The sequence below is a fragment of the Hemicordylus capensis genome, chromosome 4, assembly GCF_027244095.1.
Source record: "Hemicordylus capensis ecotype Gifberg chromosome 4, rHemCap1.1.pri, whole genome shotgun sequence".
NCBI lineage: Eukaryota > Metazoa > Chordata > Lepidosauria > Squamata > Cordylidae > Hemicordylus > Hemicordylus capensis.
The window spans coordinates 238,951,171-238,973,911 of record NC_069660.1 but is presented as its reverse complement, the minus strand read 5'-3'; the positions used below and the strand labels follow the sequence as shown (position 1 = coordinate 238,973,911).

The window sequence follows — 22,741 nt, the reverse complement described above, 5'->3', positions numbered from 1 at the left end:
AATAGTGCGTGTGTGTGGGACTCATAACCTAGTTTTTAAAAACTACTAATATGCATGGCAACAATGATAATCACATAATGAGATTTATTAGGACTCTTGTTGAATAGTGAAGGAACCTGCCTCTCTTCAAAGCTATAATTTTAATGGTGCCTACAGATGTTCAGGGGTTGGTGTAAATACTATAAGATGGTTGCAAGTGAAATAAACTTCAGTTTAGTACTTAAGATATAACAAGACAGTACTATAGACAAGCTCTTAATCTTACACTGCTAGTTTTTAAAAAAAAATTATGTGAAGAACAGTCAATAGCTAAAACGATTTATTTGGGTAATATTGTATTTCCCATTTCAGGAAGATCTGACAACAAAAGATATTGAAGACATAATTGATGAACTAAAAGCTGGGAAAGTTCCAAAACCTGGTCCAAGGTAATTTATTTGCACAATACAATCTACCTGTACTGGGGGTAGTTGATCCTACAACAATCAGTGAGTTGGTGACCATAATTTGCCTGCAGATATGGTGCAAGTATCAGTCAGAGCCTCATTTCTAGGGATGTGCTCGTAATGCAATTCAGTGTCTGAATTGCTGCACAGTCCCCTTAAAACTAACAGAGAGAGTAGGTCCATCCCTGTTCCTCCTCTGCTTGCCGCCATTGCCGTACACACGGTGCTCCCCTCAGCTATCAGTGAGCGGCAGCAGCGCTCTCCCTCTGCCCCTGCGCGGCACTGGCACACACTTGGCCTTAGACTGTTACCCTGAGTAGTCCCATCGAAGTTAATGGGACAGGCTAGTTGTTGGTGGTTGTTGAATTTATATACCATCTAATATAGAAATCTCTAGGCGGTGTATAACTTCCCTCATTAACTTCAGTGGGACTACTTATGAGTCTAAATGTCAGCCAGTGGGGATACTACTGGTGGCACCTTAGAGTCACTGATTTGACTCAATAGTCTGACAGCAATAACCAGGTGTGCGACTCCTTTGAAATTGAAGTATTATTTAATTTTTGAGAAGCAATACTTTCTCCAACCAGTTTCTCTTGTAACTTGGTATGGTTCTATGGTAGCTTAGCAGAAGGAATGATCTGCAGTAGCTTGACTATATATTTTTGGAACATCCAAGTTAAACCAGTTAAGTAACTAAGTCTACCCTGTCTAGCTGTAGTAGATCTGAGCCTAGGTACATTTACTCCAAAGTAAGTCCCACTGATGTCAGTGGATCTACTTCCAAAGTCCAAGTGCAAAGGATTGCAGCCATAGACAGCAGAAGTTTGACCTATTATCACTTGGTTCATATTTTCACAAAGTCCAATTTACTACTGACCTTCTAGAACAGTTGGAAAAAATGCAAGGATGACACTTCTGTTCATCCTTGAAGACTGGTGCAATACTGAGTAATGCTTAACAGTTAATTGCACTCTTCTTTTTCAGGAGTGGGCGCTTCTCATGTGAACCAGCTGGTGGTCTGACTTCTCTGACAGAACCACCCAAGGGGCCTGGATTTGGAGTTCGGTCTGACCTTTAAGACTGTATAGACTATAAGAAATCACTTGAGAAAATAACATCCAAAACTGTTGACAGCTCAAAATGAGTATTCAATTTTGAACATAAATATGTATGAATGTTAACTGATAGTTCAAAAGTATTGGAGGGACGTCTAAAACCTTATTGTCGAAACACATGGAAATGCCTTTAAATTATTGCTGAATAAGAATTGTAATGGGGCCAGGAAAGATTTGAGTAAGCCTCAAATGCAGAATATAGCTGAATTAGTTTCATATAACACTCTTTAAATGGTAGCACATAAACAGTGCTTACAGACTTCTGAATAAAACAAATTTTACTTAACTCTGGCATTATTCAATTCATTTTGAGGCAGGGGTTCCCTCAAACGGTGGGTCAGAATCTCCAGGGTGTGGGGTGGAAAGGTCAATAGTGACCACCCCAGGGGTGAGGGGCAACCCATAGTTTGGGAACCATTGATTTTAGGGCATTGAAGTGAGAACACCTGTCTTAGATTTTCAGCCATTGTAGACAACAATCTTAAGAGTGTTTCTTTGTCCTGGATTATTGCTTGAATCAGCCCAGGTTCTGTTCTTCAACCACTTTTACTTTTCTCTTCTTAAATATCATGGATCGAACCTCTACTGTCTGAGCTTTGATGCTGGGAGATTAAAATAATAGTACTATGAAAAGAGGAACTTACTCTAGGATTATCTGGTGGGCCACTGAGCTAGACAGACCAATGGTCTGACTCAGTATATGGCAGTTTCCTATGTTCCTATGTTGTTATAATCTGTTATCCATAGTCAATGTTGTGAATAATCACTCTCAAAACTGACCAATAAATAGTTCTTCCACATACTTAATTTTATTTATTTTTACACTTGTATCTCACTTTTCATCCGAGGAGCTCAGAGCAGTGTACATGGTTATTTTTATTTCCATAACAACTCTGTGAGGTAGGTTAGGCTGAAAGATACAGGACCCAGAGTCACCCAATGAGCTTCATGGTTGAATGGGGATTCAAACTCAGGTCTTTCCAGTCCTAGTCCAACACTCTAACCTCTACATTATGCATAAGAAAATGCCTTGGGATCAGGCCCAAGGCATCTAGTCAAGTATCCTGTTTCACACAATGGTCCACCAGATGCCTCTGGGGAACACAGTCAAGAGCTGAGAGCATGCCTTCTCTACCACTACTCCCCTCAACTGGTAGGTAGAGGCATCTTGCCTCTGAGGCTGGAGGAGACCTATAGCCCTCAGACTAGTAGTCAATGATAGACCTGAAAATCATGCTGATGGGCAAATATGATAAGGGGAGCCATCAATCATCCCCGGGCCCTGCCTCCAGGGTAAGAGTTGGGTGTTTGTCATTTTTCTGAGCAGTGGTGTCTCTGCTCTGGTAAGAGAGCAGCCAAACATCATTACTGCAGCTTATTGAGGTGTACAGATACTCTACAAATCTGTCACACGAAACACCTATTCCATTGTTGTGAAGCACTTGTGCTAGATGTCTTTTTCTAGACTTTGCAAATACAGAATCCCATATAGACCGCAAACTGAGTCTCCTAGTATTTGGAGTGCCTGTGAGCTGCCGCTTCAGCAAAGCAGTTGCACTCAGTAACTGTAAATGTCTACAGAAACTTTTGATTTGCCCTGTCTAAACTGTGACTTTGTCTGCACCATTTTAGGTCATGCAAATGAAATGAAGTAGTGCTGGTGGAATTCACTCTTCAACACATCTCTTGTGAAATGTACCACCCAAGTTTGACTTTTATTCAGTCAGCTTTCTGTGTAAAATTTCAACTGTTCTGGCTAGGTAAATAACTTCACTTGATTCAGAAGCATGTGATGGAGCCAAGCCTATATCCTGTCTGTTCTCCAAGTTTCAAGCAGAGACGTGAGGGAACTCAATTTTGCAACCTTGTTAAATTTACATGTGGTTCCTACACCTAGCTGCTCCAATCATTTCCGATATCTTAGCTAGATCTGTAAATCTGAATATGAATGACTATGGCACTACTTTTGCTGATTTCTGTCTCAATTATGTGAGACAGACATTCAGAAGAGGTGGATGGATATGCTTCTCTGCCACACTTTCCTTTCACATTTTCCATCTCATACGACACCCCAAATGTGCTTGCTCTCTGTTATACAAGCTACCAGGCAGATGAGATTGTACTTCGGTGCCAAGAGTGGCTCGGGGGGGGGGAGCACCCCCTCAGAAAAGTCAGTAGCTCCTGGGGTGGAGGGTGCTCCCCAAAAGGCTGCCCCCACCTGCCCCATGTTGGACACAGCTTGCCCACCTGGAAACGCACTTTGCCCCTTCTGTGCCCCCCTCAATTATGTCTTTTGGTGCCACCACTGTTGAGCACCTGTACCACATCTCTTCACTGAATTTTGATAGACTACCATAACTAAGGGACATGGCACATTTGCTTAATCTGTCATTTGGTTCATGGTCATTGCTTGCCTCAAAGCAGATGAGCAGTCCTTCTCACATAAAAACGTGATGGCTTTGGTTGTTTGCTTGCTTGGGTTCTTCTCAGCTGTGCTAGCTTCATACAATCTTTCTGTGTAGGCCTTTAACTTGGTGCTGTTGAACCAGAATCTACAGCTTTGACACTTTAGGAAACAAATTAAATCTGTCTATGCCACCACCTTCATCCAGTTTCCTTGGGTAGCATATTAGTGGCGCAAAATAGGAAAATGTTTGTTGCAAAGCTGCCATATCGGTCCAAGTTGTAAGGCACTGGGGGTGATTTGAGAGATTCATTATTGTCGTATTGATTTAAACATTTTCTCCAGCCAGTTTGCCATGTGGAACTTCCAGGGGCAGTCATTTTACAGAAGTTTGTTTACCCAGTCGCTCAGTTGTTTAACCTAAAATGAAATATGAATAAATTTATTTAACATTTTTATACTGCTCAAAACTTGCGTGTCTGGGTGGTTTAGCAAGATAAACATGTAAATACACTGTACAATCAAATCAGGTGACTCAACACTAGTGGTAAGGGTGTGCATGTACATAGTAAATAAAAAACTTGACACTATAAAATTGATTGTTGTGGCTGAAGAGGTAAAGCACAATAAAGAGTTAACAGAAGCCTTCTAGAATTTAAATGACTTAATGGTGGCTTTCAAAAACCATACCACAATGAGCATATCCCTGCGAAGTTTGATGCTTGTATTAATCTGAATGGTTTTCACTGATAGTCGGGCAGAAAGATATAACAAATACTCATTAGGTAGTTTAATATTGTTTTGCTAAATATTACACTTGTTCAGATCAGTAAACCATAGGTGAGTCACCAGATACTCAATGATACATGATCCAATCCAATCTTTATTACAGTCATTGATCAGAATCTTTACTAGTCACTGACCAGAATACAAAGCAAGGTACACATAGATAAATAATAATAATAGAAAAAAATAATATACAAAGCAGGTTAACACAAAAATAGGGAAGGGGGGGAAATACTAAAAATCTGAGTGGATTTTACAAATTATATAGCAGTACTTGGTATTGCAGTATTGATAACATCTTCATCTGGACTGGATAGTAAAAACTTCAAATAAGGCGTCAGGATGCCCTATAAACTTGGCCAACAAAGGGGAAATTAAACTAAGATGAGCATCCCTATAAAAACCACAGTATAAAATAGAATGCATAATAGTTTCCACTTGACCTACGCCACAAGGGCATAGACAAGCAGAAAGAGGAATACCTCTAAATCTACCCTCGAGAACAGAAGAGGGGAGGACATTCAATCTAGCTAATGTCAGGGCGCGTCTAAATTTGAAATAACAGAATAGCCTGTGGGTTTAGAACTGAACAGTTGCTCCCCCAAGTAAACATTCTGAGGTAAAGAAGCAGTTGCCTCCTGTAATTCTATATTGATGACACACTGCTTGATCTCTCTTCTGGCCTGTTCACACCCCATATTTAAGATTACCTCTGGTGAGAACCCATAATGTGCTAGTTTATCAGTGATCAAGGTGGTCCACCTAAACTTGAACTGGTCAATCTTTATAAATGAGACCAAACCCACCTGGGAAAAGAAATTTTATCCAGAATAAAATGATGGCTTTCCAGTAACAAGTTTCCATTCTAATTATACCCACCTCTCTTCTCAAAACCACCGAGGAAACACAGCGAGGAACTGCTAGTAAGGATCTCAAGAATTTAGCTTGAAGGGCTTCTAAGGACCCAACATTTCTAACTGGCCCTAATTGAGCACCACAAAACAGCTGAGAAAGCACTTTGGTGACAATTTAACCACGGCAGGAATATAAGATGCTCCCCTTGAATAATAAAAGGAAGTAATGAGATTAATAGTGGATTGAGCCCTCAGCAAAGAGGAATTTAAATGGGCCCTACGTGAGCCTGAAGAGTGGAAAACCACTCCTAAGTATTTATGAGAATTGACTTGGGCTATCCTATGTGCGTTCAAAAACCAGGTATGCTGCCTGGGATATTTGGCAAAAACCATAATTTTGGTTTTTTGATAATTGATCTTGATAGCCTCCTGTGTGCAGAATTTAGTTAGAAGACCAAGAGCAAGTTTCAGGCCAATTGGGGTCTGAGATAAAATTGCCATGTCATCAGCATATAACAAGACAGAGATATGCCTGTCTGCAATCTTGAGGGGATGAGTAGACGGGCAGGAAAAGGAGACTAAGGGGTTGATATACAAGTTAAATAGCATGGGAGCTAATATGCAGCCCTGTCACACACCCCTATGAGAGGGTATCGCTGATGACAAGACCTCCAATGCATTGCAGCAGACTTTCAACGAGGTACCAGCAATGATACACGATACAAAACACTAAAATTTTATGTTGGATAGTAGAATAAACTAGGAAGTCCTAGTCACTGAAAACAGCCCTTCTTCCACAAATGCAACATTCATCAACAAGTGTATAGCTTAGAAGTGCACTGTAAGTCAAAGGCTATTCTATGTGTGTGATATATCTAAGTTTACTAGTGCTTAAAAATCTACTATAAATTACTCAATGCAAACTGCAGTCTTGAACTGGAATTACAATCTGACAGAAGAACTTCAGAGATTATCTCTCTAGTTTCATTATTGCTTCTGCTCAATCCTCTGAAAAGTTATTTTTAAAGCGTCTAAAAGCTGGTCTTGTGAGGGTAGACAGATGTTCATATTCTTTAGAGCAGCAGTACTTTAATCATGTTTCAGCAGTGCCCCAAGTGTCACTAACTCTCAGTGTTAATGCAGAGAACTCCATGACTTAAAAGTATAGCCTTGCAGTATTCAAGATACTAAGTATCGAAAATACTATATTCTAGTCCAGGGATAGGCAACCTTGGATCTCCAGGTTTTGGTTGCTGAACTAAAGGTAAAAGGTAAAGTTGTGCTGTCAAGTCGATGTCGACTCCCAGCGACCACAGAGCCATGTGGTTTTCTTTGGTAGAATACAGGAGGAGTTTACCATTGCCATTTCCCGTGCAGTATGATATGATGATGCCTTTCAGCATCTTCCTATATCGCTGCTGTAGAACCTCCATAATCTCCAGCCACAGTACTGTGGCCGGAAACGATGGGAAGTTGTAGTTCAACAACAGCTGGAGAGCCAAGATTGCCTACCCTGGACTAGACAATTGCCTTTGCAACAACACTAAGAATTTTTACTGGTATCTGTATTTTGATCAAAGAAAGGGGAAAACTGCAAATATTAACCAACATATCTCACAAAATTTTGATCTTAATATTGCACTTCTCTGGACATAGAGCATCCGGACACTGTCTTTATCCTAGCAAGTTTGCGCTCTTCCTATGGCTAGGACAGGTGTGCACAAGTCAATCTGCGATTCGATTCAACTAGACCTCAAATCGAATAGCAGATTGACTGTTTGCTATTCGATTTGAGGTCTAGTTGAATCGAATCGCAGAGTCCTCAAGTTGAATAGTTGAACAGCCAGCTTGGCCGGCAGCCTCGACAAATCAGCCCCAAATCAATTAGGGTGATTTCCACCATTTCCCCAGCAAAACTGGCCTCAATGGCACATGAATCACCCAAATCAATTCAGGTCGAACTGGGGGTTTCTCCTCGACCCCAAATCAGACCCTTTATTTTGAGGGTGATTCAATTTGGTCAAATTTGCAAATCACTCCCGATTCGATGGCAAATCGAATTGCACACCCCTACTGAAAAAATTTAGGTAACCCAGTTTGAAGATGGCAGGTTTGTAATCTAGAGGAGTAGAAATAATTGCCTACACAATTGTTGCCTAAACAATACACATTTTGAAATTTGTTTCTAGTTAGCAACCTACTGAACAAAATTGTAAAACATTGTTTAATGAGCTATGTATACACCATATCAAAAATAGTCATTTAAGAAACTGTATTTAGTGAAGTGTCAGTCTCTTTAGTTGTAAGTCAACATGTTAACAGCAAAGTTGGACGAGTTATTGCTAATCGGTGCTCTTAAATGGTTACATTTTTTTAGTCCCATTATTTAGAGTAGTTCTCTCTCCATGTGAGTAATCTGCTAATTAGAAAAAAGTCTCATGCATGTGAAGAGAGCTCTAGTCCACAAAATCTTGTCAAAATGTTAGACTTCAGGTGCCACAATATTTTAACAGATTACTAACTCAGGAATATGAACATACATTAAGATTACATCCATTATTATGTACCCTTTAGGAAAAAAGCTGAAGTACAGCTGGCCCTCATTATTCATGGGGGTTCCATTCTCACCTATAACACAAGTATAAAAACCATGAATAAAGAAATCTTACCCCTATGGGAATCTAGGGGTTAGGTTCCTAACAACAGAAGGCAAAAAAGTGAGAAGGGGGGGGGGGAATAAGAGTAGAAATGCACAGTACTCTGTTTTTCAGATTCCAGAAATGCTCCCCCAAATCGGCCAAATTTTTGGCGAATATTTGTCAAAAATGTTTAAGAGCCTCAAAACTGGCTTCATGCTGTAAAATGGCCAGAAGTCATTTCTGGTCACTCAGCAACTACAAATAGGTGAGTTTTAGCCTATTTTTGTGCTACAGATAAAGAAATCGGGTCTCTAAGACCTGTCCACAGATACACAAAACCACGGGCACTGGGACCATGGATAACAATGACCACCTGTATGCAAGGAGAACTTGTTTGCCTGTGTTGTTTAATTCATGTGCCTTTTCTGGTTAAAGGTACTGGACTTCTCCAGCAGAACAAAGATGTTACGAGTGGAACTAGAAACAAGCAGGGGGAAATAGAATGGAGAAAGCTTAGTTTATGACTTGGGACAGGTGCTAAAATATTCATATACAATGCATTGTACCAGAGACTGAGGCATGACACAAAAAGGAAACATGACTTAAGGAAAGTAGTACTGAATTAATTTACCATACCACCAATGCACCAAACATGTTGACCACCCTACTGTGTTTCAATGCCTCATTTTCCTTCTCTCCACACACCCAATTAAGTTCAGAATAATTCAATAATTTTTGCAAAGAGAATAGCCTTTTGTAAACAACTGATAAGTTCTTACATTAGCTCAGTTTTTTCTTGAGATTTTGTTAAAGACTTGTTTAGAAGAATTTTATGCAAAGTAATTCAATTTAACTACTTGATTTTAAATTACTACAGTACTAGCTGACCCCACACAGAGCACCTATGCGCTAGTTGGGGTCAGCCGTGCCCCCACCCCACCCTAGCTTCACTTGCTGGCCGCCATTATTTCTCCCCGCTGCCAGCACCACTGCCGCCTCCTGCTCCGGCGCTTTCTCTCCCCGCCACTTCCCCCTTCCCGCCCCAGTCCATTCCCCGCAGTCCCCAGTCCCCCCCCCCCTGCCCACGGTTTCTTGCTGGCTTTAAAAGCCAGACTGTTCCCTCCTGGGCTGTCTCCTCTTCCTGGCGGCCCAGCTGCCTCCTCACCCTGCCGCCACCTCGCCCAGGCCTGAAACCGCCACCGCATCGCCACCGCAGCCAGGCCCACCGCCGCCTCACCCAGTCCTCCCACCCCCATCGAAAGTACAGACTTTCACAAATCTTCTTGTCAATTGTCTGTCTTGCAGGACAATATCATGCACTTTGTTAACTGTTCCTTGATTCACAATGTCACTTGGTCTGCCTGACCAAGGGTTATTCTCATTGTTGGTTCTACCCTGCTTGAATTCAGCTGCTCATTTTTTGTCTGTGATGTATGAAGTGGCATCCTGCCCTAGTGTCACCACCATATCCTTGTGAATGTCCTTTTGGCTGTAACCCCCCCTTTTTGGGCGATACTTAATGACAACACTAGCTTCCACATTCTCATTTTTTGGTTTTTGTTGGACATGGTCAACTTTCAAGACCTATAGCAAAACAAAATAATTGTCTGAAGCTGAAACTGGGTATGTAAACATATTAGGACATGTATATCCTGTGATAAAAACAATTGTCTCTGGTACCACTCCTTCATAGTCAGCTCGAAGACACGCTTCATAATTCGTGGTTTCCAGGTTTGATACTGGAGGTCAGGAACTGGTAGGTTACTATAGTACAAGTATCACACATATAAATCTGTGAGTGACCTGTTTTATATAAATCTGTGAGTAACCATCTAATCTCTGCAATTGTTTCAAAATTGGTACTCTAATTTATGAATATTTTGAATTATCAAAGAACATAGATACGTTCTATGTCATGGAATGCGTATTTTGCTCTACCCTGTAACTAGTTTTTCTAGGGCAGAGGACATGGCAATTGTTTCTAACTTCCTCTTCTTGGGCAAAGTGATAAGAGTATGTGGTGGCATCTTAGCTGCAGATTCTTGGATGATACGGATTATCTAAAGCCTTTTCAATCTGGCTTCCATCCTGGTTATGGGACTGAAACTGCTTTGGTTGCCCTAGTGGATGACCTATGTCGGGAGCTTGACAGGGGGAGTGTGTCCCTGTTGGTTCTGGTGGACATTTCAACAGGGTTCGATATCACCAACCATGGTATCCTTCTGGACTGCCTCTAGAGTATGGGGATTGGAGACAAAGTTTTCGAGTGGTTTCGGTTCTTTCTTGTGGGGAGGGTCCAGAAGGTAGTGCTGGTAGACTACTGCTTGTTTCCTTGGCCATTGGCTTGTGGGGTCCAGCAGGGTTTGGTTTTGTCCCCCATGCTGTTCAACATCTACATGAAACCACTGGGAGAGGTCATCCGGGGACTTGTGCTGAGTTGTCAGCAATATGCAGATGACATTCAACTCTATTGCTCCTTTTCACTTGATCCTAGGGAGGCAGCAGATGTCCTGAATCAGGGACTGGAGGCCATGATGGGCTGGATGTGGGCTAATAAACAGATTGAATCCAAACAAGATGGAGGTGCTGTTGATCAGTAAGAGAACCAAACAGGATGAAGGAACTTGATGGGGAATTTGATGAATGGGGTTGTACTCCCCTTGAAATAGCAAGTGTGCAGATTCCCAATTACTGCTGGACCCAGCTCTGCTTTTGGATGCTCGGGTGGAGGGAGTAGCCAGAGGTGCTTTTGCACAGCTCCGACTAGTGTGCCAGCTGCGTCCCATTCTCAAGAAGGCAGATCTAGTCAGCTACCCACGTCTTTGTCACATCACAGCTGGATTACTGTTAACGTGCTCTACAAGGGGCTGCCCTTGAAGAATATTCAGAAACTGCAGCTAGTAAAAAATGCAGCAGCTAGGATTTTACTCAAAGCTGCCTGCTGGGATCATATTACACCCATTCTGAAAGTACTGCACTGGCTACCAATTTGTTTCCAGGTCCAATTTGAGGTGCTATTTTTAACCTTTAAAGACCTTAATTGTTTGGGCCCTGGATAACTGAAGAACTGCCTGTTCCCAAGCGTTTCTGCCCACTTGACAAGATCATCAGAAGAGGCTCTGCTCCACGTGCTGATGGTGAGAGAGGTTTGGCTGTCAAGCACGTGGGGCAGGGCCTTCTCAGTCATTGCCCCCAGGCTTTGCAATGCTCTGCTGGCTGGCATCCACTCCTCACTCTCCATCACAGCTTTTAGAAACCAAGTAAAAACGTGTCTATTCACCCAGGCTCTTATATGAGAGTACAGTTATTACTATGCCACCTAATGGCGCAGCGGGAAAGTGACTTGCCTAGCGAGCAAGAGGTTGCTGGTTCTATATTGCTGTATTGGGGAGCAGCAATATAGGAAGATGATGAAAGGCATCATCTCACACTGGGCAGGAGGAGACAATGGTAAGCCCCTCCTGCATTCTACCAAAGAAAACCACATGGCTCTGTTGGCGCCAGGAGTCGGCAATGACTTGAGGGCACAACTTTACTTTTACTTTACTGCTTTACTTTACTGCTGCTTTGAGTGTTACTGCTTTATATAGGTTTTAAATTTTTAAATAGAGATTTTTATATTCAGTATTTGTACATTTAATTGTTATCAACTGTACATTTTTAATATTGTAAACTGCTTTGGGATTATTTTAATAAAGTGGTATAAATGTAATAAATATAAATAAATAATGATAAAGGAGGGGCAAACTAGGACTGAAAGGAATGCTAGAAAGAAGTACAGCCTTAGTGTTGATTCCAACAAGTACCAGTCTACAAAAACTCATCCTGCAGCAGGACTGTCCTTGGGGTGGCTCAACCAGGGTGATCGTCCCCAGTCCCGTGCTTAGACAGGCCCTGCTTGTGTGCCAGTTAGGGTCTCTCTCCTCTCCTCAAAGTTCCACATAGAGCAGAACCTGATCCACGCTGGCTGCTGCTGCACCTTCTACTCCTTCCTCCTCCTCAGGTTCTTGTGCAAAGGAGGAGCTGCTTGAGCAGGAGGTGACACAAGACACAATGGGCACCATGCTGTCTGGGGTTGCCTTTTCCAAATGCCCCAGAGAGCATTTCCAGCACACTTTCTTGCTTGGTCGCCACTGCCAAGCAAGAATGCGGGGATTGTGGCTGTGGGGTAGGCAGGAGACATTTGTTTGTTTTGGTTTGGAGCTGGATGTGTCCCCCTTATCTTCCCCACTTCTCTCCCCCACCCCCCAGTCTGGAAAGTGCAGATACCTCCTCTGCCCCTCCTTCAGCACCACCACCTGGCTAGCTTTTAGCCTAGCCAATCAGGTTTCCTCTCTGCCATGCATTAAGACAGCTTGTTCCAGCAAAACTCGTGTAAATGGATCTGCTAAATACTTAACAACACAAACAGCCTCCTGCCCAAGTGGCTGGTTCAGTGTTTCTTTAGAAACCATCATTCATTTCCTCCCCTCTTGGCTCCCTCCTCATGATTTCCTCCCTCCTCTGCACATGAAACACCTGGAGGTCAGATCTTCTCTTCTGGATGCTTTGCTTTATTATTTCTAATATTTTGCATTTTTATATCCCACTCTTCCTCCAAGGAGCCCAGAGCGATGTACTACATACTTGGGTTTCTCCTCACAACAACCGTGTGAAGTAGGTTAGGCTGAGAGAGAAGTGACTTGCCCAGAGTCACCCAGCAAGTATCAAGGCTGAATGGGGATTTGAACTCAGGTCTCCCCGGTCCTATTCCAGCACTGTAGCCACTACACCACGCTGGCTTTAATCACTGGGGGGTGTTGGTACCAGGATACAGTGTTAAGATCACAAACTTGTCCCTTTCCAGGATACAAACTTTAAAAATAAGCAAAACAAATCCTGAAGTTTTTAGTATCCATAATGGGTGAGGAGTTATTTTTGTATGAATCGTCAAGGCAGGGTTAGGTGAGACTTGGGTTCAAATCCATCACCCTTTCACACAGTTAATTTACTGGGGATAAGCCTATACAATGTCCTAAGTATGTCTGCTCAAAAGTAAATCCCAATCACAGTGTTTTTTTGTTTTATACCACTCCATCTGTTAGCTTTGGGTGGTGTACAATAAAAAACAAAGATAATTAAACAATCAATCAACAATGTTTTATATCTACTTCCCTAGTAAAAGCAAAGAAATCTTATGCTGCTTTAACTAGAGCTTTTTTTAAAATTGATTATATTAAAAACCCACACAGAAAACCAACAGAACAGTTCAAGGGTGGGCAGGAGGCAGGAAAATCTTTTTCCATGAAGTGATAGCTTTCAATTTTTAAGACGTTTTTCTTACATGTGGTAGAACACGTAAAAAAGCATAGGGAGTGATACTTTTTGGAATGAAAGTTATGTAAATGTGTATGCTTGCATGTGTGTTTTACATGTAATGTATATATTGTATTAAAATGTTAAGGAGGCCCCGCACATGCTGATTTACCCCCAGCCGCACTCCCCTGTGTGGACAGCCCGGGGGGAGGGGGTTCCAACTGTCCCCTGTTCTGCCCCTGCCAGTGCCCACTGCAGCAGCAACCAGCCCTTGATCTCTCTGGGTGCGGGGAGAGCAGCTGCATGGTCCCAGCCGCAGCAGGCAGCTGCCTGCCTCCTGAGTCGCAGGCAGCCCAGTTGTTCCTGGCCGGAGCCTGCTGTGCACTGCGCGCAGAATCTCTCAAGTGATGAGAGGAGAGTCTATTCAGCCAGACCCTCTGAAAAACATGAGGCAGGCAGTGGGGTGAGCGAGTGAGGGAGTGGTTGGCCACCTGGCTACTACTAGGGATGTGCACAGAACCGGCGGTTCCGTTTCTCTAACAGCTAATTGGGGCAGCAGCGTACTTTCCTGCCGCCTGATTGCCTTTGTTAGCTGGAAGTTCCAGATGCACCTGCGCATATCCAGCCAATGGGGGCAACGGGCTGCAGGAAGGTACGGAGCCGCCCCAATTAGCTGTTAGAGAAACGGATGCCGGGGTGGGGGAGCAGCGGGAGGGGTAAGTGCACCCTCTCCCGCTCTTAAAGCGGCACCCCTGCTGCCGTCGAGCCTCCCCGCCACAGTTCCGTGTACATCCCTAGCTACTACAGAGGAGGAATGAGGAAGGCAGGCAGGTAAAAGAAAAAACATAAAAGCAAGTAAAGAGGGCTCCAGCCAGGCACAAGAAGAAGGGGGGAGGGGAGAGAGGGAGGACATGACAGAGGCAAGCAGCAGTTCAGTGGAGTGGGGATGGTAAACACTGGGATCTTGCAGGCTGAATAATCCATTCAATAATAAGGGCTAAAGGTGCTGAATAAATTGTTGTTTTTTTAACAAGACTTGCATCAAAATAAGACTGTGCAAATCAGTTGATGGGGATTTTTTTTTTAAGCTGCCTTTCTCTCCTGAAGTGTTCCCTCAAATTTTTTTCATCTGTGTGTGGAGAGTTTTGTTCTGGGTGGCGGTATCAAGGCAGTGCACACGCATGTACATTCAGAGTAGGGCCTTCCTGATTCAACCTGAGTGGGAACTAAAATTAGCCGAGTCAACATGCAAAAGCCTGGGGAGGGGGAAGCCTGCCATCAATACTGATGTGGGAGGGGGGCATCGATTTATAGGTTGCAGGGGGGTGCCAGAACCCCTAGCACTGGCCCTGCCTTGAAGCTCTTTGATTCAGGCAGCTAGTAGAGTCCTGAGTTAATAAGACTCAGTTTGATGGGTGTGTTATATTGAGTGCATTTAACTTAGTGCTTTACAGAACAGCTCATGTAGATTTCAAACTACAGAGCTTTAAGCACTGAACACAAGTGTCCTCTGATGAACACTTATTCACTCTTCCAAACACAGGTCCATCCAGATTTCTTCACAAAGCTCAGTAACAAAAAATAAAGATAAATGAATTTTCTTTAAGCAGCCTCTCATATACACAATTTTGTAGAAAACTGTGTATATTTGTGTGTAATGGGGAAGAGTGAGTATCACTCCAAAACTTATCCCATACCATATTTTTTAAAAAATTTAAACCTACATTTTTAAGTGTTCAAAATTCTCCCACTTAAAAGATACAATATTTTGATAGTGATTTCATTATGCCTGGGTGGATCACTGTATTCTCATTTAGTCCCAGCATGTACCTTTCCCCCACTGTAAACAGAACCACTTAATGGTACTTCGATAAAGTAAATTCGAGAGAGCGCCAAAAAGTCATCTTCGAGAGCGTACCCTACCTTATTAAGGATAACGAGAAGCATCCACTTTTGCCGGTGTGTGTTTGTGCCTGTGTGTTTAAAGCGCGAAGCGCCTCCTTCCCGATACTGCTCCTGGGAGAACAGTCCGCGAGCAAGGTGGTCACACCGGTGGCAAGGCCTGCGCAGGCTCAAGCGAGAGCGCCACGCTCGAGCAACGTGCACCTCCGCCGAGCTGGCTCTACACAAGCCGCTGTCACGTTTTCCACGCGCCAGTCCCGAGGGAGATTCCGGTCCTATAACCGGGCAAAGAAGCGCGCCCCGCTGCCAGCCCCCACCTTCGTGATTTATTAAGATGCAGTGGAGGCCCTTAGCCCAGCCGCGCATGCGTGGTCGATGTTTGTGAAAACTCACTGCGCCACTGTCGCCTGAAAGGCTTTCCCTGAAGAAGGAAGAGACTTGAACAAGCAGCTCCAGGGACGAAGATGTCTCGGTTGCTGTTCGGTTTGCGTAAAGAAACAAAGCCCGCGCTCAGCTTTCTTCTGCCTACCTTTCTCTGGAAAGCCACTACAGTCCGCCGCTATTTCCAGAAAGTTCCAACCGCACCACCCAAGAAGAGAACGGGACCACGATGGCGCCTGCGCACTGGCACGCACCTCCAGCATCCACCCCTAACCGTATCAGGCCGGGTCCGTTATTCCCTGCTCTCTGCTTTCTCCGTGTGTGTGTCAGGAAGAAGGCTGCATCTCCAACCTGACATACAGATAAATTGTGAGAAAGCGAGATTGTGACGTTACCTCCTCTTCTTGTCTGTCCGCTCTCACCCTCCCCGCTAACGTTCACGACAGCTGCGCGTGCCTAACCATTTCTCGAGCCCGTCCGTAGTCACGTGAGTGGCTCTTCAGCCAATCGGAGCGCCTAGTTACAAACCGACATTCTGACGGGCTTGTGGTGGGGGGAGGCAAGGGAAAGAGGAGCGACTGAGCTGAGCGGAGGGGAGGGGAAGGGTAGGGAGGGGGTGTCGTCAAAACCCGACTCTTGCCGCGGCTATCGGAGAGGTGCTGAGACTCTGGGCGCCGCTGACTGGCAGGGGGCGGCTGAGGAATTCGGTGCTGTTCTGAAAGACGGCGCGTCTTGTGAGGAGCCGCCTCCCTTCCGCTGAGGGAAGGTAAGGAGAGGAAACCACCAGTATCGCCACTGCAGACTCCGGGGGGGGGGAGGAGGGGGAAGGGGAAGGGGGCTGAGGCAATAACGTGGATGACATCCCCCTCTCCAGGAGATGATGGGGAAGGAAGGGGGTGGTGAAGGAAAAGGGCTGTTCTCGTGGTGGTGGTGGTGTGCGATTTCCTCCTCGCTCTTGTGTCATATAGATGTGTCTGTCAAACTACCTCCTTCTTGTAAGTGTGGTTGGTTCCCTTTTCTGTTGTGGAGGCGAGTGTGTATATCCGCCCCTCTCGCTGCCTTCCATATCTGTGAGTGTGTGTGTGTGTGTGTGTGTGTGCGTGCACGCGCGTATGTGTGTGTGTGTGTGTGTGTGTGTATGCCCATCCTCGTATGTAGCCCACGAAGATTCCCTGTGTGGTTACCCAGTGAGGCAGGGAGGGTGTCGATTGTGTAGACAAGTGATCTACCCCCCCCTTCCCTTTGCTTGTCTTTTCCCACCGTGTTTCGGCTCTCCCTGTGGAAAGGGGGGGGGAGAACACTCCCCCTTCCTTCCCACCCCTTTTCTTGCGCTGCCTTTCCTCGTAATGGAGGTACTGCAACCCCTTTGCCTTCATGGAACACTCACGAACCCTTTCTGAAATCTCCCGACGCACCTTCCCCATGTGTGTCCCCCCCCCCCCAGTGCTTCTGTATAGAGATTGTCGGGCAAAGGAGGGGGCTCTGTCTCTGTCTGTCTCTCTCTCTGTCCGCAAGCCGCTTGATCCCAGCCTGTCACTGTTTGGTGCTGCAGCTGGAGCCATGGCTGCCGCTGCTGTCACTGCTCCCTCTTTCTGGGGCTGTGTTTTTGCGATGTTTTCTCTCGTCTTCTCCGCCCAGTACTGAGGCTTATATTTTTGTGGGCGAGAGGAGGATGATCGCGTTCAGTAATAATAATGCTGATTGTACTGAGTTCTGTGGTCCGCAGCATTGTCAGCCCTTTCTAAAGGAAAGAGGCGTTGGTGAGCGTGCCTGGTGTGTGTGTGTGCGTGCGTGTTTGTGCGCGCGCGCGCGTCTCTACAGGCTGGCGAGGGGAGCAACCAGCAATGAATGTGCAGTAAGTTTTAAACGGCGATTATGGAGCACAAGGGAAACGCTATTGCTAGTATCATGCCTAAATTTTTCTCTCCTTAGTTCATCCAATGAATGCATGTATCTTATTCAACACATGCGGAACTTCCCCGGGATTCCACGATCTGTGAATATGTTGCTTATTCACAGAACTTAAATTTGAGGTGTGTTAAGACCTAAACTGCTTTATGCTTCAGGATACACGCAGTATTTTCTGTGTGGACTTTGAATGTAGTGCCCTCAGTGTAACCTTTGTGACTCCAGGCTAATATTCCTGCTTTACCTTGCAATACTGAAAGACACTGAAGCAGAACAAAAATAGTAAGTGCACACTTTGTCTAAAAATAGAGTAGTGTTTAGAACTTAAAAAGGGGTGAAACGGTATATTGAGAGCCTGTAGTAAAGAGAGTTTGACGCATCTGGGTGCTGTGCATTCCCATGTAGCAACAAATGATTTTCCTGGTCTCAGTTCACTTTCTGTAAAATGGGGATAATGATAATGGTATTACTAAAATCACTAGATGGCTGTGAAGAAGTGTTGCAGTACACCTTGCAAATAAATAAAAGTGCTATAAAATACTACTAGCAATATGATTCTAGTAATGACCTGATATAAAAATATACCAATATCTCCTACATTCTTATACTAACTGTACATACTGGGGAATAGTCCTATTGATGTTAACAGAGTTGTAAGGTCCATGATCAGTGGGACAAAGCCTCTCCCATCTGCATGTTGTTACCACAGACTGTTATTGAGTGGTACATAATGGGTCTAGGGTGCTATATGCCAGAAGTATACAGAATGGTACAGAATCAGTCTAGGGTGCTAGATGCCAGAAATATTTCACAATTGTAAGGGACATTTTAGTAAATAATGCATTGGACTCATGTAGGCAAGCCAGCCAGGCCATGCATTACAAGAGAGAGCTACTTTCTCCAGCCTCTCATGGATGATAGCTTATCTGAGCTGAAGAAATATATTGTCTTGATCCCAAATACAGTAACCAGTTAGTTCCTTTATATGAAACAAAACATATCAACTTAATTTTTATTTATTTATATGTCTCTTTTCTCAGAGATCCATTACACCTAATAATACTAAGTATGGTTATCTCAGATGCCTCTAAAGGAGGGGTAGCCTCGCAGATCTAAGCTGAGAGGGAGGAAAACCTTTCCTGATTCCAAGTCTTAGCTGAAAGACTATTTAAAATGATAAAAGCAATTAGTTTATCTCCCCCCTGCCAGCTTTTGAACAGCATTCTCAATTTATTATTGGAGACATTATAATCATTAGTTCTATCTATAATTATTATTGATCCAAAATTCCCCTCTTGTTGTGGTAGCCCCTTGGAATCTATTAATTGGAAGTATTCATATTCCTTCTCAAGCTTCCTTTTTGCTATTGGCCCCCCAACACTCTTAACCTCTATGGGGAGGTTAAGATGATGTCCTTTTGCTCTTCTTTGAACCTGCTCTGAACATGAGTGACCATAGCTGGACATGATCTCAAATGAAATCTGATGCTGTGTAGTGTAGCCTTAATACTTTGCTGTTTCTACTTTAAAACACACTCACACATCCCTAATCCATCTAGTAATTGAATTTGCTTTGTTTACAGATACACTGTATCTTTGGCTTTCTTTTTAATGCCTTGTTCACATACTAACTTATTCTTGTGGACATCTTAAATTTGGAATAGCAAGGAAGTTTATGCAGGATTTAAGTCTGTACTATTTGTAATCTTTTTATAAGCATCTTGGCTATTTTAAAAAGATGTCCTTATCTATCTACAATATACTTAAATACTGCATGGATTGGTTTTTGTTGTTACAGATAACATTACGAGGGAACAATATGTGTTTCACTCCAATGCAAACTTCTGCCAACTCAATATGATGCTGATAAGAATTAATAGGTAGTAATATTGAGATGGTCACTCAAAAATGCTGATGTCTATGGGATGAACTTCCTTACCAGGACCCAGCAATTCTGTTAAGGAAATTGGAATTGCTGCTGTTGCCCATCTTGAAGGGGGAGGGGAAGGCATTTTTAGGTCTGTAGTCTAAAGAAGTACCATTTATATGTAATTCTGATCCTACACAACTGGTCTCCTTTGCTTATGCTAACAAATGTTTTGGATCTTCTCCTATGCTCCTTTTCTCAGGCAAATCTTGAAACATTTGCCTTGCACTGCCAGTTGGCATAAGTCACTCATGGGAGGGCTTAGGTTGGTCATGGGGGAGAGATTCAAAGGGCTTTGGCAACTTCTACAACCTTTCCACAGTATATCTGTCTGTCCCACAGAATGACATGATTGGCAGTGTTTTGCTGGCAAAAGAAAATGGGGCTACTACTGCTAATGTAACCTTGCCAGCTTTCAGCAAAAAAGGCCAACATATGTTGCATAACAGTACTGTCAGAGTAGTGTGGGTAGAGCTACAACTGAGCCACTGTTTCTTCTTTAGCCGTGGCTCTTGCCCAAGCTCAAGACCCTGCTTCCTAGCCATAGAGTGTGTGTTTGAAATTTCTAACTGGAAGTCAATTTGTGCAGTAATCTATAATAAAGAGAAAATGTAAGTCCTATACAGTCCAAGGAGGCTTTAGAAGCTGTGTAAAACAAAGAACTTGTTTGTTTTATTTATTTGTATCCTGCCTTTTGGAGCTAAAAAGAGCCCCCAAAATGGCTCTTTATCAATTAAAAAAATATTGTGTGCCAGATGAAGGATCAAACCACACATTATGGTCAGCATGTTCTTAAAAAATCACACTAGATGCCTACAAATGGCATTATATAAATAGCACCTGAATAGGGCCCTGTGGACTGCAGTGTGTGGGGAGCAGTATTTCACTGTGTGCCTCTGCCATGATCCTGAAATTTATGTGCCACCCACACCTGTGTGGCTGCTGTTTCCCCGGGTGGGGCAAGGAGACGCCAATTGGCAGCAATTTCTGCAAAGTAAATAGCTGTCACATTGAGGTGGGGGAACAGTTGGTAATGATCATAGTGGGGGCAGAGATTAAAGCCTTCATCCTCCGTGTCATGGTCTCTGTAGCCCCTCACTTGTGCTATTTGTTCATAAGACTGTGCAATACAAACTATGGCAGGACATCATGAAACTGCTTTGAACTTGCAGTCTCCCATGTTCTGTCACACACTCTAATTCCCTTCTTCACTTTCTGGTTTGATCAAGCAGTAGTCATAATATCTGAATTGGGCAGATTATAATTTATGCAGATCACAGCTTCCAAACAAGAACTGGAAAGCACTGTTTGAACTGAATATCCAATTCTGGCTAGGAAACAAACTGTCACTTGCACAAACTATAGTTTGCCTGTTTCAGCAAACTATGGTTTACTGAAATAAGGAAGTGTAGAGAGGAATTGGAGTGCATGAGGGAAGGATGGAATGCATGATTCTGTTTATAATAGCCCAACTATAGATTGACTCTTATGTCTGATCAGGCCTCTGTTCATATGTTGCTTATCTGAAGCCCAAAATGATATAAACTTTGTACTGTATAAAGAAAAAAATGGAGAAACGGACTCTTTTAAATTAAAGGCTGGAAGGCTTTAAAAGCATGTTTACCAATTAAATATTAAAATTAAATGCAAATCAAGAAGCAATGGCACAAGAGTGTATTAAATAGTGATGTTACACAAAAATGTTTGATAAAATTGGTCAGCTAGAAAATAGCACTAGGAGAACCAAGAGTTTTAAGAAGTACCACTGAAGGTTTTGGTTACTTTTTTGGAGAGAAGAATTAATTCAATATTATAATCTGAATAATAGCAAAAACTGGGACCTCTTGTTAGTCAAGACATGCACATTTGTAAATATTACAGTGCACTTAAGGTGCATAATTATTCCCTATATGGCAGAAATCTGAGAACCATTTCTGACAAAGATCTGTCAGACAAAGATCTTGTGCTGCTTTCATCAGATACAGAAGAAATGTGGAGGGACTATGGCTGCTTTCCTAAGCATACTTACTCTGAAATGTGTCTCGTTGAACATAGTTTTACTTTTGAGTAAAGCATGTTATAATTGGGCTGCATGATTTGTATAGCATAATTTTAAAAAAAATAGGTATTGACAAAATAGGTATTGATGGCTTCTTGGAGTTTTTCATATAAGCCAAAACATATATTTTGACATCAAAGGAAGGAATGCTCTATTTGAAACTGACAAATCTGACTATATGAATCAAATGGATAGTTTGGCTTTCATTAGTATTAGAGGATTTAGGTGCTAGTTTGTGGGGTTTTTTTAAATATAGTTCAGTTTATTACAATCTTTGATCAGATAGACAGATTTCAACTCAGACCCAGATGTAGTTTTATGCTGGTACTTCTAAGATGTTGTGCCGTATTGGAGATGATAGAGTGAGTTGTTTGATTCTTAAAAGAAGCCTTTATGAGGAAAGGCTGATGAAATTGTATGTTTAGCTTCTAGATTAGAAGACTGGCGGGCGAGGAGACAGCATGAAAGGCTGTCACATAAAAGAGGGCAATGACTTGTTCTCTGCTACTGTAGAGAGCAAAACTAGATATAATGGTCTTAAGTTACAGGAGGATAGATTTCAGGTGAGCATTATGAGAAGCTTTTTAATAGTAAGAGCATTTCAACTGAACCAATTACCTAGGGTGGTAGTAGACTAGATGGCCTACAAGGCCCTCTTCAACTCTGACTCCTGCTCTGTCTGAATTCTGATCAGCACCTACCGAAGGGGAAACACTATCAGGATGTGTGCATCTTGCAATGCTTTCCACACTCTTCAGCAGTTGTTTCTTAAATGTGCACATTTTTAAAATGCTTATCAATCTTTTCTGCAAACCCAGCTTTGTTGATCTGGGCAATGTAAGCCTCACTTCCTTTCTGGATAACAACCAGTGTGTGTTCTCGTTTTTTTTCATCTGTGTGCGGAATAAGTTTTGTTCTGGGAGGCAGAATCAAGGCAGTGTGTGCTCACATGCATTCAGTGTGGGACCTTCCTGATTCAACCTGGGTGGAATCTAAATTTAACTGAGTGGACATCAAAAATTT

General features: G+C 43.1%; 2 protein-coding genes and 1 long non-coding RNA gene across 9 annotated transcripts in view; 2 read left to right on the top strand and 1 right to left on the bottom strand.

Moving 5' to 3' along the window:
- Positions 1–1,850, top strand: part of NDUFV2 (NADH:ubiquinone oxidoreductase core subunit V2) — a 28,278-nt gene extending 26,428 nt beyond the window's left edge. For both annotated transcript variants that reach the window (XM_053244096.1, XM_053244097.1), the window contains exons 7-8: positions 352–428; positions 1,434–1,850. In XM_053244096.1, the coding sequence (XP_053100071.1) occupies positions 352–428; positions 1,434–1,527 (171 nt within the window). In that variant the 3' untranslated portion in view covers positions 1,528–1,850. The remainder of the gene's footprint in view (positions 1–351; positions 429–1,433) is intronic.
- Positions 68–16,299, bottom strand: LOC128322584 (uncharacterized). Of its 2 annotated transcripts, none has more exons than XR_008305794.1 (2): positions 15,974–16,299; positions 68–4,388 (listed from the first exon to the last, which is right to left on the bottom strand). It is a non-coding gene; the product is annotated as an uncharacterized LOC128322584 (long non-coding RNA). The 2 variants fall into 2 exon arrangements; XR_008305793.1 differs by having other exon boundaries at positions 15,466–16,285.
- Positions 16,300–16,403: 104 nt separating this feature from the next.
- Positions 16,404–22,741, top strand: part of ANKRD12 (ankyrin repeat domain 12) — a 125,510-nt gene continuing 119,172 nt past the window's right edge. For all 5 annotated transcript variants that reach the window (XM_053244094.1, XM_053244090.1, XM_053244093.1 and 2 more), the window contains exon 1: positions 16,404–16,591. The gene's annotated coding sequence lies outside the window, so the exon portion shown is untranslated. The remainder of the gene's footprint in view (positions 16,592–22,741) is intronic.